Raw genomic sequence first — 19898 nt, 5'->3', positions numbered from 1 at the left:
TCATCCTGCTGAGAGCAATCATAGTGGGTGGAAGTGGTGTGTCCACACAGCAGCACCGGGATTATGCCACCGGTGTAGATAACGTCACTACTTTCTGTAGGACGGTAACGCAACCCAGTGTCACGGCAAAGCGTGAAATACACACACCGATCCACTAAAGAAAAACGTGAAATAGCAGTAGCAATAGTAGGTTTCATTCTCGTTCACTGCAGGAAAACGTGTAACTTTCACGCCGAGACGGCGCAATGCGTGGCTATTTCACGTTTTTCCGTGATGCCGGGTTGGGCAATGACTCGCGCCATATAACAAAGCTCCTAAAATTGAATTAATCCCCCCAAAAAACTTTTTTCGAGGGTCTGACGTCACTTTGGCTTTTACACCAGCTGAAACACATTAAATAGGATGAACAAAAATATCATTGCTGGCTTAAACTGGCATATCGGTGATTTGTTCATTTGTTCATTTTTTTCTTTTTTAAAAGGGGTGGCCAATTGGGAGAACAGGTGTGCTACTCCATTGTTAAAAGCCTCGGTGGGGGCCATTGATTCTAAATTGCACAAACCTGTCAGAAAAAGCATCAATGAGTCAGGTAGCCGAGAGTAGCACGTTCAAATGAACCCTTCAGCTCCTGTATTCTCTCTGCCACACTGTAAAAGATCATTTTGGAGGGTAGTAGTTATTATTGATTTATTATTGATAATATATTAACAGTTTATATTACTCCCTTTTTTTAAGTAATCAGTTGTGTAATGTCTGGACAAATATTAAGTAGACTTTACCTAATTTCTTTTAGTGTGCCATAGCTGTTAAATGTAGGTATTTTTTAATCAAAACAAGGGGTGAAAGCTACCCAAACAAATTGAGCGCAAATTGTCACCTCACTTTTATTGAGTAGATTCTGTAGGTTTATTTTTACAGTGTACTGGTGGATGGAGAGGTTAAAAAGGGGGAATGGATTCCTCCTCATCCTCACAACAAACCGCCTATTGGGCCTAACAAACACATCAGTCTGGTTCAGTCAAACAGAGGACAAACAAATCAGATACAACGGATATGACGTGTTCAAAGGGAGTTGACTCAATAAAAGAACGTGTGAGCTGAAGACTGAAACTATTCAGAACCAGAACATCGAGCGGTGACACGACTTCACAGATCAACCACCTGAAGAACTGTAAAAATAATAAAAATGAACACCCAACTTGCTCTGCCTCGTAAGTACATTTATAACTTTCATACTCATTTCATGTTTTAACACACTTCCTACAGTAAATTTGAGCTTCTCATAAAAAACTCAAGTTCCACCCATTTAATTGATTATTTGTTTTTATCAGTATTATTTACTATTTATATCTTGCGTCTTTCTTTTATCGTTATTTATGAAACACTTGTTCCATCTGATTCAGAGAGGTACTTGTGTTCTGTTTTGATTGTGGAATATAAACTTCCAACAATTTCTAAAACCTTAAATAGATTTTTTTTTTTTAATAAAAAGAAGTAAACTCAACTTAATTATGCAAAGCTAATTTGAGGGATGTCCACTCAAGCAAATATATACTGAGAGTGATTCTGCTTATAGTCTGATTTAAAGAGTTGTTATGTTTTGGTTTGCATGTCATTTGAAATATGTTACTGGGTGTAACCACATTAGATGTGTTTTTAAAGCTGGGAAATTGTCTTGTCCTTGGCCCTGTTCCAGTTAAGTTAACAGCAATCAGGACATCAGTTCACAGGTAAAAACCTTGATTAAAAAAAACAGAGTAATGAAACAGAGGACTGTGTCCCTGAAATGTTTTTGGTCTTTGCAACGTTAGCTATTCTTTGTAAGCAAGGTTCACTGTTTTGCTTCTCAACATGAAGTTGTTCATTTAAGCCTGAAATTGATGAGGGTTGATCAGAAATGACTAAATTTATTATTTATTAGGAAGAACAGCCCTACAATTGAGCTTCAAAGCAATTTCTTTGATCACAGAAATATGCATTCAGCTTGCACTATATTCTTGCTGAAAGCGCTCAGCTGAGTGAAGATTTCTTGATGAGGCCGTTGGAGGAAAAAACAAACAGGAAGTGAGTCACGAGCTGCAACTTGCGAGAACTTTGCTCGCACTGGACTCAAGTAACTCGGCAGAAAATATTTCATACAAACCTAATTGAAACTAGCCGATGCCAGAAATGATCATGTCGTGAGTTGTTGTTAATTCCTGGATCCTGACAGGTCATGTGTGCCTCTCAAGCTGCAGCAGTCTGTTTAAACGAGGGGGCGGGGATCTGCTTGAAGCTGCTGCAACGTGTCAGTTAGAAGCCTTCATCAGCGCGGATATTCACACATTAACTCCGATGATACTCGTATTCATCAGAAGTACATTATTAGAAGTACTGGTTTCAGCCGAGTACTCATCTCTTCCCTACAAATCAGTCTTCAGCATTGCTTTTAGTTACAGTGTGAACTTTGTTGTTGACCTCTTACCTTTGGGACCCTCTGGCGTGTAGGACCTCTGTGTCCTGACTTCCTGCTGTGCAGGACAACTCGGTGATGCAGGAACATACAGGATCATCATTCAAAGGGTCACATCCGAGTCAACGTTGGTCACAAGGACACGTCACACATCAACTTCTAATGAACAGTTTGCTTCCAGTTCAGATGTTTTTTTTAATGAAATGCATCACAGCTCAAAGGTTGTTTCTCCTTCATGTCACCCAGCAACTTGGCGTTGCCCAGCTTTTACTCTAAATAACAAACTAACTGGGTTTTTTCAGGGTTTTATGTGCAAAGATATTCAATTCAATTCAATTTTATTTATATAGCGCCAAATCACAACAGGTTATTTCATGGCACTTAACACATTAAAGTCCTTACAGCAAGACTTTACAATATTATAGAGAAACCCAACAATTCCCAAATATTGTTTTCAGAGAGCTGCTGATAGAGATATGGTGGTGAAAACTGGAATTTAGAGTTTACCGATCACAACATCAGTAATATTTTTGTTATATTCTCCAACAGAACCAGAGGAACCGGACCTTAGGATTGTGATTGTTGGAAAAACTGGAGTTGGGAAGAGTGCAACAGGAAACACCATCTTAGGAAAAAAAGCTTTTCAGTCTAAACTGTCTTCTTCCACAGTAACATCAGCATGTCAGAAGGAAACAGAAGAGTTTGATGGTCAAACACTGGCTGTGGTTGATACTCCAGGTCTGTTTATCAAGAAAGATCAAGAGGAGGTGAAGAGAGAGATCGCTAAATGCATCTCATTTGTTTCTCCTGGTCCTCATGTGTTCCTGGTGGTGCTGCATGTCAACAGATTCACACAAGAAGAACAAGAAACAGTGAAAATCATCCAGAAGATGTTTGGAAAGAATTCAGCAGATTACACCATGGCCCTGTTCACCCGCGGAGACGACCTGGAGGCAGATGGAGTCAACATTGAAGAATTCATTGGTCAAAACACAGATCTCCGTGGCTTCGTCAAACAGTGTCATGGAGGATATCACGTCTTTAACAACAGAAACAAGGATCCCTCTCAGGTCAGAGAGCTGATGAAGAAGATCAACTCGATGGTTCAGAGAAATGGAGGAAGATACTTCACCAATGAGATGTTTGAAGAGGCCGAGAAAGCCATAAGAGAAGAAACAGCACGACTTCTGAGAGAAAATCAACAAATGGAGGCCAGTGTAGCAAGATCAAGAGCAGAGAAAGATAACTCAGTTATCCAGAAAATTCTACCTTTCATTGGAGTTGCTGTTGTTGGAGTTGCTATTGGAGCTGCAGTGGGTCCAGCACCTCTATTGGCAGCTGCAGCTGGGATGGCAAAGAACTCATGCATCATACAGTGAAAATCTGAGTTTGTTAAAGCCACATTAACATTGAGATTCAGAACATAATCACTAGTTTTCATTGGATCAAATTTTTGTTTCTTTGTTTCTGCTTTTCCGCAGACTTGTTTTTATACAAACAAGCTGTTTTCTGGCATTTTACTAATTAAGATTGTCTTAATTTCACTCATCATAATTTATTATTCATAATGTGATTAATGGGACACATTAGTAATCTTTAGTCCAAATCAATCAGCAAGTCATATTGTGTCATTTGTGTTTTGAAGGTGTACAAACTAAAGAAACTCATTTTTCTTTGTTGAATGATGCATCGTGATTAAAAAAAAGATGAATATTATTAATCAAGGAATCAGCCAGTTTGCAGGAAGGAGGTCAGACTGTGATGTGTGTGTGTTGATTAAAAAGCTGCAGAGACAGTTTGCTTCATGTATCTTCTGTATTTCCGCTATGTTCTAACATGTCAATAAAGATCATTATACAACTGAAATTCTTTATCGACGCCTTTATTGACCAACTCATTTATTTATTTAAAGCATCAAAATGGAAGCTGTAACGAATAAATAATGATCAAATACTTTTAACTACAGTTTTTTTTATTATTATTTTGCCTGCTCCAAGAGGATAATGACTGTTCATGTGGTTAATGTTAATATTTGTGCACTGACCCTGGTGGTCAGAAGGTGTTTGACTCGGTGCCGCCCTGCTGATAACGTGTTGTTTTCAGATTCAGACCTGAGGGTGGTGCTGGTGGGTCAGGAGAGAGTGGGGAAGAGTTCAGCAGGAAACACCATCCTGGGAACGAAGGAGTTTGACTGCAAGCTCAGCTCCACGCCTCTGACTCTGAGCAGCAAGAAGGTAGAAGGTGAGGTTCTGGGTCGCCGGGTCTCCGTGGTCGACACCCCGGGACTCTTCAGCACTCAGCTGTCTGCACAGAAGATGAAATCTCAGCTGTTCGAGGCGCTGAGGCTGAGCTCTCCGGGTCCTCACGTCTTCCTGCTCACCGTCCAGCTCGGAAGACTCACCGAAGAGGAGCAGGACGAGGTGAAGACTCTGGAGGACATACTGAGTCCCGACGTCTCCAAACACACCATGGTGCTGTTCACCTACGGAGACCAGCTGGACGACATCGACATGGAGCAGTTCATCAAAGAGGACGACAACCTGCAGAAGCTGCTGAGGAGCTGCAGCGGTCAGTACCAAGTGTTCAACAACAGAGAGATGGGAGACGGGAGTCAGGTCCGAGAGCTGCTGGAGAAAATAGACTCCATCTCTGAGGGAGGACGCTCATATTATAAGAAAAGGCCTCTGTCTGTGAGGGACATGATCATTCGCCAGTCTGTCCTGATTTTCAATTCCAGATCTTGGAGGATGATCTATCAGATGTGCTGCTGGAATTTTAACAGCATCTACAACTTCATGGACGACATTATGTGAGAAATCACTGTAGGAAGTAACACAAGTGTGTTTGAGGGGTGGGTGAGGGGGGGTCCATTGGGAAGCTTAAGAGAGGAGATCTGACACAATGTTAAGATGTTTGTTTGGTACTTAAAAGACATCGAAACAACATCTGAGAATAAAACACAACGTAGAAAGTGTAGAATACCTTTAAATGAATGAAACTGTCATTGGACAGAGTTTAGAAAGGAACACACTTTGTGTATATGAGATCCCACAATTCACACTGAACGTCAATGCTCGGCTCTAATATAGCACATCTTTACCTTTGGGTTTATTAAGCGCTTTCCAATTTTTGCTTCCCATTCACACGTCAGCGGTGACAGATCTGTCACGCAAGGCAGGATGTTCACCTGCAATCCACAGCAACTCGGGGTTTGGTGTCTTTCCAGAGGACTCTTTGAAATGTGGAGGGCAAGGCCACAGATACATCCGTCCACTACAGCAAAACGTGAGATAGCCACGCTTCGGCCTCTCAAGGGGTGACAGTTTCACATTTTCCTGTAGTGGCCGAAAATGAAACCTACTGCATTGCGTACGGCCGTGTGATTTACAGGAAAAGGAAACTTTTAGGAAAAACACACGGAAACAAAAACAACTCAAGAACGACGTTGTTACCTCCTGGATTCAAACTTTTGTCTACAGTGTGTTCATTTGCCTAATCTTTGTAACATCACATAAATCTTGTAAGTAAAGCTCACCGTTTGTTTCACAACCTGTCTCAGTGTCATATGTTACCCGTGGCAACAAACAGTGACTTCACACCTTTGGTTTGTGAGTTTGGATTTTGGCCGTCGCCAGCGAACAACTTTGGAGCCAGAAGTGACCGTATATATTTGGACGAGCTGCAGGGTCACGAGCGGTGGATCCGACTGAGAACCCGAGGACACTTTAACAGGAAACCTGACTGCACCACAGGCCTGTCAATCAAGCAGACACGCCCCTCAAAACATACAGCTTTTTGAGACTTAATATTTAATTCATGATGTAATTAATTTTAGATTGACCACCAGAAAACCAATAAGGAGTGACTTTAGCAAATGAGACCTTTATGACTTGTGTAAAAATATTGACTTTCATTTAGTTAAATGGGAATCTGTGGAGCATTTTTGGTGCCTGACAATCAGTCAATCAAAGTATTAATAATAATCCAGTTCAACCAGTGAATTGACATTGTTGTATTCTTATCCTCTTCCCTTGCCTTTGTAGTAGGCTGCCACACACACACACACACACACACACACACACACACACACACACACACACACACACACACACACACACACACACACACACACACACACGCACACACGTACAAATGACTTTCACCTAAAGAGACTGTAAACACTCCATCATGTCCTGTCCGTTTTTCGGGGAGGGTGGATGGACGACGGCGTGCTGTGGCTCTGACATGATCCATGTTGTGCTGCTGAAGGTTTCTGAATGACGTAAAGTTTGACATCCGCGTGGAGACAAACGATAGTGACTCGTGCAGCTCACCATAAAGCTGCGTGGCTGCAGACTGCAGTGTTTAAAGAGTATAACGAGAGTGATGCTGCGACACCTGGTGGCTGAAACGAGAACTTTCTTTGAAAGTGAGTTATGGAGCTCTGATTCAGGTCCAACTGTTTTTGTTTGAAAGAGAGGAAGAGGAGACAGAAACAGTGAAGAAGAAGAAGAAGAAGAAGAAGAAGAAGAAGAAGAAGAAGAAGAGGAGGAGGAGGAGGAGAAGAAGAGCAGCAGAAGGTTTGAACAAACTCAACATCTTTTCTTTCTTTTCTTTATAACTTCTTGTCCTGATCAGATTCAGTGCAGTAAGTCTGGGGCAAAGTCACCACATTCACAGAGCTGCTGCAGGACTGAACACAAGCAGCCTGAGATCACGTCACAAATCTGTCAAATCTGCATGCAAACCTGAAAATAATCAGAAAGGTTGAGGCCTTTAGAGAAAAACATTTTTCAAATGACACGAGAAGTTCTGACATGTCAACAACAACAACAAAATATTTCAGATTCTGCACTATTTTCAGATTTCCTTGACTTGTATTTGTTCCTTCGAACCAGTGTTCAGGTGGATTTGATTAACTCGTCAGAAATCAACCGACCTGCAGCCGCCGCTCACCTGTCAGAAATACAAAACAACAGACACGAGCACCCTACTGTTGGACGGTACCACCGACTCGTCGTCATGGTAACCCAAACATAGCCAACCTCCCAGGTTGAAGTCCTATGTTTCATCCATCCATCCACCACCAAACACTTTCTTCACCCTCTTCTCCGTGGGCAGCGTCGACTCGTTTCCGCTCGGCTCTACTCTGCTCTTTCTTTTTTTTTTTTTTTTTGGTGGTTTTCCATTAATCCGTGAAGAGTATACTTGGTATCTGTCGTGTCGGTACATTCGTAGTACCGAGCTGACATGAAAACACCGCAGCAGTGATGTATTGGTCAGAGGGAATCCTTGCGTCCCCGCACACGGACCACCGTTTCAATTTTTACTGCACCTACCATTATTTGTACGACAAGAGTAACGGCAGCCATTACTGATCATAAAAAATTCATAAAATATTCAGAAACTTTTAGCTCCATCGACCGACTTCCTCCATTTCTCCCGTCTTAATCGCTACGACCGCTAAAAGGTCGCTAAAATTTAGACACTTTGTCAACAATCAACCAACGTTGTTGTTTTCCCGTGTGAGGACGGGATCAGACATCGCTGACTCAGCAGCATTGCCACAAGCGGGAAACGTGGTTGAATTTAAAGCACCGCAAGTCAGATTGTTTCTCTGAGCAGAGAGGAGCTTTCTCAGCATCAAATTACAGCCGGACTGGATGTTTCTAAAAGGTGCAGAACACAAGACGCCAATCAGCCAAAGTCCTGCCGAAGAAGGCGGTTTTAGTCGTGGTTTCGGAGGACGAGGAGCATCTCTGGTCTTGAATTATGGAAACAAGTTCTATTTACCTGAATCCCAGGTTGAGATGCGTGTCAGTAACAGAAGCGTGAAGATGACCAGGAGAGAGAACGACGCCGTGGATCATCGTGAAACATGGTGACGGGGAATAACAGGATGTTTCTGTCTCCTTCCGAAGGTCAGAGGTCACCGACGGCTGTCGATCATCTGAGGAGGCAGAGAGCGTGAGCTCCGACATGGAGCAGTGACGGACAGGTGAGAACACGTGTGGTGCAGGTGAGTGTGACATCGGAGCTGCTCTGCTATTGGCTGCTGCGACACGTTGATGTTGAGCTTTTTCTTTTTTCTTTTTTTTTTTGTAATTGTTATGAGATTTCGGAAAAAAAAAACGGTGAAAAGTGGCTGGTTCTTCCTCTCCGAGCGACAGTCAAACAAATAGAAAAATATTCACAGCTGAGATGCTGAAACCAAAATATGTCTCTTTTCTGATAATTATTGATCAACTGACCAGTTCAACAGTGCAGTGCTGGCTGGTCACAGACAGTCGGGGTCATCGGGGACCCCCCGGGGTCGGGCCCTGGTCCGAGTACCTGCTCTGAGAGCTCAGTGTGAAGAGTATAGATGCTCTCTTGTATCCACACTGACCATATGTTTCTGTTTGCTGAGCTCTCATTGGCTGCCTGAGCACTGACTGGTTGGTTGTTTTGGATCAGATTTAAACCTGCGAAGCATCTAAAGGATTATTAGATTATTACCTGTAGAGATCAATACCTATGTAGATTATTACCTGTGTAGAAAAACATCTGTAGCTGTGATGTCAGCCGTTGCATCACAACATAGAGGCTGATCTGATAATGACGTCATAATCGGTGACCTCACTGGGCTCCTGCAGCTCTGACCTCAGATCAGATTCAACAGGGCAGAGCGGCCATGTTGTGATTGGTTGAAAGCTGCGATGGTGAGCTGTGCTCGGTCTCCTCACCGCTGCCCACAGGAACTTTCACATTTATTTTCTTCTTCGGTGGTCGACTCACATTCCTCCCTCACACAGTATTCAGCCAGGCCTCCGATTGGCCGAGATCCTTGAGGACTAGACTCTGATTGGAGGACTGAGCTCTGTGAAAACATTCACAGAGGAATGTGTTCTCGTCCGTTTGAGCCATCAGCTAAGAAAAAAAAAAAAACGACCCGACTGATTTAACAGACGTCGACTGTTTATGTGTGACTGACTTCAGACCTTGAAGCAGCGCTGGAGGAAGTATTTTACTGAAGGAAAAGTACAGCAGTGCAGAAATACTGCAGAAAACATTTTACTCGTGCAGAAGCAGAGAAAATATTAGCATTAAAATATACTTTAGACAGAAAACAAATCATGTTCACTATACCGTCTTTTAATCATGGATGCATTGATGTTTTCATCACAGTAACTGCAACTGCCACATGTAGCTGAAACATAATATTTCCCTCTGGACTGTGGAACTACTGCAGTAAAAGAAGAGACTTTTCTATTCTGCCGACAAATGTTCATCAAACGAGACATTACATCAGTGATACAGCAGACGGAAGGCTGACACTGAATGTCAAAGTGTTAAACCCGCTCTGATCAATACTTTAGATCCTACATGTCCCATGATGCAACGGGCGACTGTCTGTTCTGGGTCTGTAGGTTGGTCTCTCTGTAAAACTGCAGCGTGTTGACGAATCACGTTCAGCTTGAACACACCTGACACCTGTTGAAGCAACGTCATTAAATAAAGTTTACTTTGCTTACTGCGTTTAAACAGATATTTAACTTTTATTTTGAAATGTCTGCTCTCTGTGTTGTCATTGGTCAGGATCCGCGACCATGATGGTGGCCTTCAGGGGGCAGACAGGAGGTCTAAACCTGCTGCACTTCCTTTTGGGTGAGTTACAAAACTGAATCATCAATTAGAGTTTAGACGTGAAATGACAGATGACTGTCTACCTGTCTGTCTGTCTGTCTGCAGGTGTGTTCCTGGTTTGTCCTGAAAGGGGCGTGTCTTTGGAGCTGCAGCCTTCAACCTCTGAACTTCTGCTCAACTCAAGCTCCAACTACACTGTGGTCAGTAACACCTGTCTGCCTCTGTCTGTCTCTAAAGGTACCTGTCTGTCTCCTTAACTGTGTTCAGGGACCCGTCTGTCTACTCAGGTGTGTTCAGGTACCTGTCTTTCTCTTCAGGCGTGTTTAGGTACCTGTCTTTCTCTTCAGGCATGTTCAGGTACCTGTCCGTCTCCTCAGGTGTGTTCAGGTACCTGTCTGCCTCCTTAGCCGTGTTTAGGTTCTTCTCTTTCCCCGTAGCTGTCTGTCTCTGTTTGTCTCTCCAGACGAGTGTTTGTCTCCTCAGGTGTGTTCAGGGTGGAGTCAGGTGACGTGGCGGTTACCTCAGGACTTTCATGTAGACGGGGTTTTCGTGGACAATCAGGGGTCCAGCAGCATCCTGCAGCTCTTTAACGCCACCTGGAAGAATTCTGGGAGATACACTTGTGAGGAGGCGTCATCCGATCAGATCAGGAACGTCGATGTCTTCATACCTGGACGAGGTAACAATGTACATCCCCCCGTAACCGTGATTCTCTGACGCGTCTGTCCCACCTGTTTCTCTGACATGTCCATCTTACCTGTCCCCACACCCCCTCAGGTCCAGATGAATGGTTTGTCCCTGTGGGTCCAGGCGTGGTGATGAAGGAGGCGGAGGAAGATACCATTCCTTGCGTGGTGTCCGACCCGCAACTCAACGTCTCTCTGTTTGAACGTTCCAATAGGATGCCGGTTAGCGGGATGACGTACGAACCGGGCCGCGGCTTCACGGGTCGTCTCAACGACACGTCATACGTGTGCTTGGCCGCCCGCGGAGCCGAGGAGAAAGAGTCCCATGTGTACTATGTCTTCAGCATCATAGGTGAGGTCAGGTTCAGAGATTAGATTAGATTAGATTAGATTAGATTAGATTAGATTAGATTAGATTAGATTAGATTAGATTAGATTAGATTAGATTAGATTAGATTATTTTTTTTTAAAAACGATCATTTTTAGATTATAAAACTTCCCATACCTGCCTGTCTCTCTCTGAACCTGTCTGTCTCTCAGTCCCTAAAGAGATGGAGGTGGACCTGACCGTGTCCAGCAGTGTGTTGAAGCAGGGGGAAGTTCTCACTGTCAACTGCACCGTTAAAGAAAGTGAGATGGTCTTCTTCTCCTGGGACTTCCCCCGCAGACAGGTACCTGTCTGTTTACCTGTCTGTCTGAACTATAATATCACCTAACTATGATGAACAGTTAATTAATGTGATGGGGTTTGTCCCTGCAGGAAATTGAGCCTCTGACAGACTTTTTGCCCAATCGGATACGCTCCTTTGTTAACATCTCCGCGGCAACGATGGCAGACTCAGGTAGGTGTTTTGGGAAAATGCCTGATGCTGCCTGACAGACTGCACCGAGGGAACCAAAGTCTCACAAACTTTGTAGTTCATAACTCTGTTGTGATCAACAAATGGATTAGTGACATTTATCAGTTACCATTTTAACAAATCCAAAGCTTTGTTGCTTTGATGGGGTCTTTGGTTGTTTGTCGTGTTACCATGGTAACGAGATACGTTTTTTTTTTTTGTCCTGCAGGTGTGTATGTGTGTGCAGTGGAGGAGACGATTCAGGGACGAACTGTGAAGAAAAACATCACAGTAACGGTACTGGGTGAGTACACGCACGGTAAAGTACACACTAAGTACACACACACACACACACACACACACACACACACACACACACACACACACACACACACACACACACACACACACACACACACACACACACACACACACACACACACACACACAGGTAAACTGTCTCTCCGTCTCTGCACAGACCGAGGTTACATCTCCCTGTGGCCTTCAGGTGAGACCAACGTGTCATCTCTCCTCCATCAAACGGTGGAGTTTAGTGTGGAGATCGAAGCCCACCCCGCCCCCACCGTCCTCTGGACGAGAGACAACCAGACTGTTGCCACGGAAACCACCTCCATCACCACAACACACGTGATGGACAGCAGGTAGGTCAGAGGTCAAAGGCAAAATAAGAATAAGGAAATATACACTAATTGATTGATTGATTGATTGATTGATTGATTGATTGATTGATTGATTGATTGATTGATTGATTGCAGGTATGTGAGCACACTGACACTGGTTCGAGTGCAGATGGATCAGACAGGAAGTTACACTGCCACCGTTTCCAATGACGACGATTTCAACGAGGTTGTCTTTGACCTGGAGGTCAAAGGTCAGAGGAAGAAGGGATGATTGACAGGTCACTGAATGTGTTTGCCTGTGTATGTTTACCTGATTGTGTGTGTGTGTGTGTGTGTGTATAGCACCCCCCAGGATCACATCTCTGTCAGAGGTCGGCAGTAATGCTGTGCTTTGTGTCAGCGAGGGAGCTCCGCCCCCTTCTGTTACCTGGTACACCTGTCACAGCTCACTCAGGTAAACACACATACACGTATAAACATACACGTATACACATACACACACAGTGTAATAGTAGCCATTTTACCCACTTGTTCTTTAACCTGCTGCAGGTGTAGTAATTTGAGTGGTGGCTGGACGAGCCTATCAGCAGCCTCGGAGGGCGTGACCCTGCGGCAGAACATCACTGAGGTTGGCGAGAGAGGCGTCACCCAGGTAACTTGTGACATCATCAGTGGGCTTTCATCAGATGGGAGGAGAAAGTGTGATGATATGAAGATGAGTGACAGCTCTGTGTGTGTGTGTGTGTGTGTGTGTGTGTGTGTGTGTGTGTGTGTGTGTGTGTGTGTGTGTGTGTGTGTGTGTGTGTGTGTGTGTGTGTGTGTGTGTGTGTGTGTGTGTGTCTCACCTGTGCAGGTACACAGTGTGTTGACTCTCCAGGCTCTCAGCTCTCTGTCAGCTGTACGCTGTGAAGCCAAAAACTCAGCGGGACGTCGAACCAGGGACCTGCGAGTCGTGTCCAGCTGTACGTAAGCACTGTTTCGTTGTGCTGGTCTGCCCGATCAGATTCTCAGTGTTTTGTTATTGTCCCTCTGGGAAAGGACATACGAACCAACATGCCCGAGCACAGGGTGGATCATCGGTGTACCTGATACCACTCAGGTGAGAGCAGACGACCCAAACATTTTGTAAGTGGGGAACCGGGAACGTCCGGCTAAAGACCATGAGGTCTTTGACTTCGCCCTCCGGAAGAGTTTCTCATGCATCGTGGGGAGGTCGGTGATGTGGGATCAAAGTAGGCCGGTGATTAAAGCAGCTGCCCAAAGCTGTGGTCAGAAGGAGGTTCAGCAGGAACTGAGGCAGATGGTGTTACTGCTTGTATTACTGGTGACTGACAGGAATGACTATGAAACTGTATTCTTGACATCATGTGATACTCTCTCTCTCTCTCTACCTGTCTGTCTCCCTCTACCTGTCTGTCTCTCTGACTGTCTCCAGCTCTTCTGTCTCAGGTAGTGGTCTTGGTAGCAGTTCTGGTTCTGGTCGTCATCGCTGTCATCTTCCTCATCATCCTCATCATCCTCTGCAGAAAAGTCAGTATTCAGAGTCGCTTCAACGGTATTATACTCGATATACAGTACAGTGTAGTCTGTAAGTATTTCCTGGTTGTCATGACGACAGGATCTTCTAGCTTCTTGTCTCCTTCTGTTTGTAGAAACCTCGTTATGAGGTTCGTTGGAAGGTGATAGAGTCCGTGAGTGCTGACGGACAGCAGTACACCTACCTCGACCCCGCCCACCTGCCCTACAACTCCGCCTGGGAAATACCACGAGACCACGTAGCTCTGGGTAACACCTGAAACGGTGTAAACTATTCCTGTCCAATGGTTAAACTAATTCCAGATGAACGGTAACATTTGAAGCCTCAGTCTGTCCATCTCACCTGTCGGTCCCTTTGACCTCTGTTCTCAGGTCAGGTGTTGGGTTCAGGTGCGTTCGGTCGTGTCGTCGAGGCAACCGTCTCTGATCTGATTCACTCTCATTCTACAACCAAAGTGGCTGTGAAGATGGTCAAACGTACGTACTTGTATCTCCGTTTGTCTGCCAGGTTTAATTTAAATGTCAAATCCTGTTTGACTCGGTCTCGGTTTCTCCAGCGAGAAGTGATGCGGTTCAGTCTCTGATGTCAGAGTTGAAGGTTATGGTTCATCTCGGTCCTCACCTGAATGTCGTCAACCTGCTGGGAGCCTGCACGAGAGAAGGTACACACTTTAATCCTGATTCAATCCGGATTTAATCTTAATATAATCCGGATTTAATTTAATGGTAAACGAATCCTGATTTAACTCAGATTTGCCCAAAATTAAACACGAATTATTTCAAACTAATCCTGATAATTCCCTGAACTAATTCTGACTTAATTCCTAACTAATCCTGATTTGACCCTAAATTAATCCGAAACCAATTCTGAATAACTCACCAAATAATCATGTCTTTACTCTTAAATTAAGTGATCTTAATTTATCCTAAATGAAAACTGGTTTAACCCTGAACTAATTCTGACTTAATCTTAAACCAATCCTAATCTGTTCCTGATTTAATTCATGTTTATCTTTGTCTTAATCATAAACTAATTATGATTTAATCCTAAATGAAGTATCATTCTGTCACCTGTCTGCCTGCTCAGGTCCTGTCTATCTGATCACTGAGTTCTGTCGTCATGGAGACTTGGTAAACTACCTGCAGAGGAACAAACACACTTTCCTACAGGGCAACACACACAGCAAGAGGTGACACCACACACACACACACACACACACACACACACACACACACACACACACACACACACACACACACACACACACACACACACACACACACACACACACACACACACACACAGAGTGTCCACTGCCTCCCTCTCCGTGTACCGACTGAGTGTCTCTGTCAGTGACAGCGATGGCGGTTACATGGACATGAACAAAGAGGAGAGCATTCAGTACGTCGCCATGAAGGAGCTCAGCTACGCCGACATTGAACCCGCCATGTACGAGACACTATACACGCCAGCAGGTGATGGACACACCGCCCGTCACGTATGACCATCCCCGACTCTTCATATATGATAAATCATCATCGTTAACGGTGTTGTTCTCCTTCAGACCAGCAGGAGGCGCCGTTGCCGTCCCTGAGCGACTCTGCTCTCCTCAGCCTCAATGACCTAGTCAGCTTCTCCTACCAGATCTCTCAGGCCATGAACTTCCTCTCCTCCAGGAAGGTATGGCCGCTTATCAGCACATCACACATCGATACGCCGATACATGACCGTAGATACCGTCACGTATGTTAACTCGTCAGGAAAACTGGTGGAAGATGTGTCAACATGTTATTTTACATCTTGAAATGTTATATATAATTTCCACATGTAATAATTGACATGTTCTATCTCATCTTCCCGTGTTACATGTGACATGTTGTGTCTAATGTTCACATGTTGCATGTTACGTGTTCTATCCCATGTTCTTGTGTTGCATTTTGACATGCTAAACTTCCTGTTGGCGTGTTGCATGTCCCTTCAGTGTGTCCACAGAGACCTGGCAGCGAGGAACGTCCTGGTCTGTGAGGGGAAGCTGGTGAAGGTCTGTGACTTCGGTTTGGCCAGAGACCTGCTGAAGGATGAGGATTACATCGCCAGAGGAAACGTCAGTCAACCAGTTGAATTAATTGCTCCTAATGCTTCTAATAAAGTTCATCAGATCAGGTGTGAATCCTCGCTGCCGCTTTGTTCTCAGAGCTTCCTGCCCCTGAAGTGGATGTCGCCAGAGAGCATCTTCCAGAACATTTACAGCTCTCAGAGCGACGTCTGGTCCTACGGAGTCTTACTGTGGGAGATCTTCTCTCTGGGTAAACCAGTCTGAATAGTGAATATTTGTACACACCAGTCTGACCAGTGAACATCTGTACAAACCAGTCTGACCAGTGAACATCTGTTGTTGTGTTTGGTCCCAGGCTGCAGCCCGTATCCCGACCTCGCAATGACCCAGGAGTTTTACTCTGCTCTGAAGAGAGGATACAGAATGAATCGACCTGAACACGCGCCTCAAAACATGTATGAGAGATGGATGGAAGGATGGATGGAAGGATGGATGGATGGATGGATGGATGGATGGATGGATGGATGGATGGATGGATGGATGGATGGATGGATGGATGGATGGATGGATAGGCAGACAGACAGATTGACAGAGCAATAAAGCAATACAAAATAGATGCAGTAAAAAATATTAAATATAAAAAAAAATTTAAAATGCACCTTATATAAAAATAGAATAATATTAAATTAAAGTAAAAGATAAAATAATACTTCTCAAGTTTCTGATCCGTGGTGAAATCCCAAATGTGCACTAACCAGTGGTCACAAAAACGTGGTTTGTATGTGGAAAGTTGCGTTTCTGCTCCATCACATCTCCGACTCCGTGATTCTGTCTGCAGTTATGACCTGATGAAACAGTGCTGGGACGAGAAACCTCTGTCCAGACCTTCCTTCTCCTCCCTGGCTGTCTCCGTGGGAAACATGTTGAGTGACGACTACAAAGAGGTACCAAACATCTGTTGGACATCTGCTTCCTGCCTCACGGGCAATTATCATTGTGTGATTTAGTGTGAAATAAACACGACATGGTTGTTGTTGTTGTTGTTGTTGTTGTTGTTGTTGTGTGTCAGCATTACCTCCAGATGACAGAAGACTTCCTCAAAGGAGAAAATCCAGCTGTTGTTCGATCGAGACTGAGTTCATCCAGAACTGCTGAGGATCAGACCGACGGGCAGACGGACACACGCGGTAACACACATGCGACACGACAACACACGTGACACAGAGACACGCAAGTTCAACACGACAACAACAGATCAGATCACTCTGGTTAATCCCCAAAAAACTAAACTCAAACCGGGTCTCTTTCTTTTCCTTCACAGGAAGTCCCACCCCCCAGGCGAAAGTCCCCCTGGCAGAGGCGGAGCCGGAGGAGGCAGGCCCCTCCCACGGCACTTACGTCATCCCCGTCACTGACATCACCATAGAGAGCGGCAACGGCGCTGCGCTGGACGCGGTCAGGTACGACGCGGTCAGCTCTGCCACGGAGAGCCGTATTACTGTTCAAGAGCTAGACTGAACATGTGTTGCTGGTTTTTGCCTGTTATAACAGAAGCTACGGCAAGAGGGAGGCGGGAGCTCTTCAAATATAATACGCCTCCGCAACCGCTTGAGCTCAGTAGATGTCCAGAATCACCACGGTTTCAAGATCAATGTCGCCATGTCAGTATCTGGTCACATTTTTTTTTTCCCCTCTGTTCCTGAGTTATGGTGCTGAACAATCGCCAGAAAAGAGTTTTTGCAGAACCTTGTTATGTCACAGTCAGGTTGACCTTTGACCTTTTGGATATAAAATGTAAAACATCTGCAGGGAAGTGTTGAGAGTCATCGAGTGCAGCTCAAAACTTGTGCCCGGAGGTCAGAGGTCGAAAACAAACTAAAGAAATGTGTCTTTAAGGTTCAACACACAAACACTCAGATTCATAAACTTGCTGCCGATCACACCTCCATGCTTTCGCCATGACGATGAAGATGACGCTATGTTTCCTCTGCAGCCCTCAGCTGTCGGATTCCCCCGACATCTTGGAGTCTCAGGAAGCACCAGAAACACAGGAAGTGACATCAGAAGACAGAAAGGAAGTGACATCAGAGGACAGACAGGACGCTGCAGACCCTCCCGCGTCGTCCTGCAGCCGTGAGGGAGATGAGGAGAGCTGCCTGTGAGCGGTTTTAATCTGCCGGACAGACAACTGGAGGGTTTAATGAAACCCAGGATGTCTGCACCTCCAGCTCGACCGATTAGAGGAGGGTCCAATGTGCCCTCAGGACTGACTGTAAGGTTGCCAGAAAAAATGTTTTTTTTAAATATTTTTACATGTAAACCTTCATTTTAAAACATGAGAGAGAAAACATGAGGAAGTATCAGTATTATAACTGTACAGCAGGTCCTGAATCAGATTTATAACCCTACTAATATCCTTCATGTACTCTGTGCTAGATGTATATCTGTATTTTCTGCTCTCCGTTTATTCAGACTGCTTTTTTTTTAGACACTTTTTACACAATCTGCTGACTCGTGTCAGAACTTAAGCTCTTTATTAAAAACGTTCTTGAATCAGATCCAGCCTCTCCGTCTTGTTTGAGAAGGTTTTTAATCAATCCTCAGTGCTTCCACGTAAGCTCATAAAAACAAATTCAACTCACGGCGGCGGGCGTGCTGCAGACATTAGGAAGAAACTAAAGAGTCCCCTGTGTTCATCAGAGGTATTTCTGTCTGTGGCCCCGCCCCCTCCACCAGTCTGCCTCCGCCCCCTCTGCCAGCTTGTTTTTTTTTTTTTTTTACTTCCTGTTGGATAGTGGAATAAAGAAGTGCAGAAATGTGCTGAATGTTCAAAAAAAAATGTTGCTTCTATCTGAGCATGTTTCCTCTGAAAGAAGAATCGGTTCAAACTGTGACTCAGTCAACAAAAAAGTTCTTCCTCATTTTTTTCTCTGAATGTTAAAAATATAAATTTTCTGCCAAAGCAGTTGACAAATTCTCCGAAAATGTTGAATTAGACACATCAGAAAGAGTGCCCAACATTTCCATCAAGTCCCTAAAAAATTTTAAAATATCCACAACACTTCCTCCGTGAAGTCTCAACTAAGTGTACTTTAAATCTCAGTTTTTAAATCAACATGGAAGTGACGTTTTAAAAAAGCTCAGAATAAAATGTACACGTCTGTGCAACAGCTTCTTTTTTTTTAGAACAGGTTCTGTCTGTTTAATGCTAAATAACATCTGTAGAAATCACAGGACCACATTGAATAAATATCTTTTTTCTCTGCATGAAAATGGGACGTTCAGCTTTGCTTTGAAAACATTTTGATATATTCAGGGTGAAAACTTTTTCTTGTTGCTCTGATATGTTCAAAGAGTTTTTAAATGTCCTTTAATACGATGCACTCTGCTGCAGAGGTGGAAGAAGTATGATCCTTTACTTTAGTAAAAAGAACAGCACAGAAAAGTAAAAGTATATATTAGCAGTAAAATGTAGTTAAAGTATAAAAGTAAAAGTACTAGGTATTTAGAGCTCGACATTCACTGGATTTTTGGGCCCAATACCAATACGGATATTAGTGATTAAAAAGATCCCGATTTCAATTTATCTGTCGATATTCACTCAACAGAAATATGTATGAAAACCTTTTGTTTTCACTCCCATTCATCCTTAAAATATCTAAAACCCTTTTATGCACCTAAAAGGTATATTCATATTTGAATTTGTACACCAATTTGTTAGAATCTGTGCTTTTGAGCACTTTGCGTTTATTGAGATTATCCGTCCACCATCTTTCTTGAGCCAGAAAAAAAAAGTTTGACAAGAACCAGAGAAAAGTTTCACACCAAAAGCTCCGGTGTGTTGATGAAGGGCTGCGTTCCACTTAGTGGAGGTCCTGCTGCTTCACTGCACTACTCAGCAGGACTCTGAATGGAACCGAGCCCTCATTAACACACCTGTGCTTCCCTTCGAGACAAAATGTCTGCCATGAACCAGGTCCATGCTTCAGAGGTGGATGGTGGACTGAAGATCGGATATTTTGGAGGAAGATATGTTGCCTGTGAATATTTTAGATCGCAGA

General features: G+C 44.0%; 2 protein-coding genes across 5 annotated transcripts; both read left to right on the top strand.

The window, feature by feature from the left end:
• The first annotated feature begins 1126 nt into the window (after positions 1-1126).
• Positions 1127-5933, top strand: LOC138634801 (GTPase IMAP family member 8-like). Its single transcript, XM_069721961.1, has 3 exons — positions 1127-1211; positions 3002-3817; positions 4556-5933. The coding sequence occupies exons 1-3, from the start codon at positions 1187-1189 to the stop codon at positions 5263-5265; spliced, it is 1551 nt and encodes a 516-aa protein (XP_069578062.1). The 5' UTR covers positions 1127-1186; the 3' UTR covers positions 5266-5933.
• Positions 5934-6929: 996 nt separating this feature from the next.
• LOC138631547 (platelet-derived growth factor receptor beta-like) lies at positions 6930-18395 on the top strand. 4 transcript variants are annotated; one of them, XM_069716573.1, is made up of 28 exons: positions 6930-7032; positions 8374-8450; positions 10031-10099; positions 10184-10278; positions 10562-10757; positions 10856-11116; positions 11305-11435; positions 11525-11606; positions 11833-11907; positions 12082-12265; positions 12380-12495; positions 12587-12698; positions 12794-12896; positions 13098-13206; positions 13680-13774; positions 13897-14029; positions 14153-14257; positions 14338-14442; positions 14868-14970; positions 15135-15256; positions 15346-15461; positions 15763-15885; positions 15976-16087; positions 16193-16292; positions 16676-16781; positions 16907-17024; positions 17159-17297; positions 17831-18395. In XM_069716573.1, exons 3-28 carry the CDS (start codon positions 10042-10044, stop codon positions 17997-17999), a joined length of 3168 nt encoding a protein of 1055 aa, XP_069572674.1. In that variant the 5' UTR covers positions 6930-7032; positions 8374-8450; positions 10031-10041; the 3' UTR covers positions 18000-18395. The 4 variants fall into 4 exon arrangements, with proteins under 4 accessions (XP_069572674.1, XP_069572683.1, XP_069572665.1 ...); XM_069716582.1 differs by having other exon boundaries at positions 8374-8471; positions 15141-15256; XM_069716564.1 differs by having other exon boundaries at positions 8374-8471.
• The last annotated feature ends 1503 nt before the right edge of the window (positions 18396-19898 follow it).

The sequence above is a fragment of the Brachyistius frenatus genome, unplaced genomic scaffold (genome assembly GCF_029030835.1).
Source record: "Brachyistius frenatus isolate BFR_SWC_R1_liver_20210118 unplaced genomic scaffold, ASM2903083v1 Contig_5, whole genome shotgun sequence".
NCBI classification, from domain to species: Eukaryota; Metazoa; Chordata; class Actinopteri; family Embiotocidae; genus Brachyistius; species Brachyistius frenatus.
Note: the sequence above shows the minus strand (reverse complement) of the source record. Positions and strands in the feature narration are given on the sequence as shown.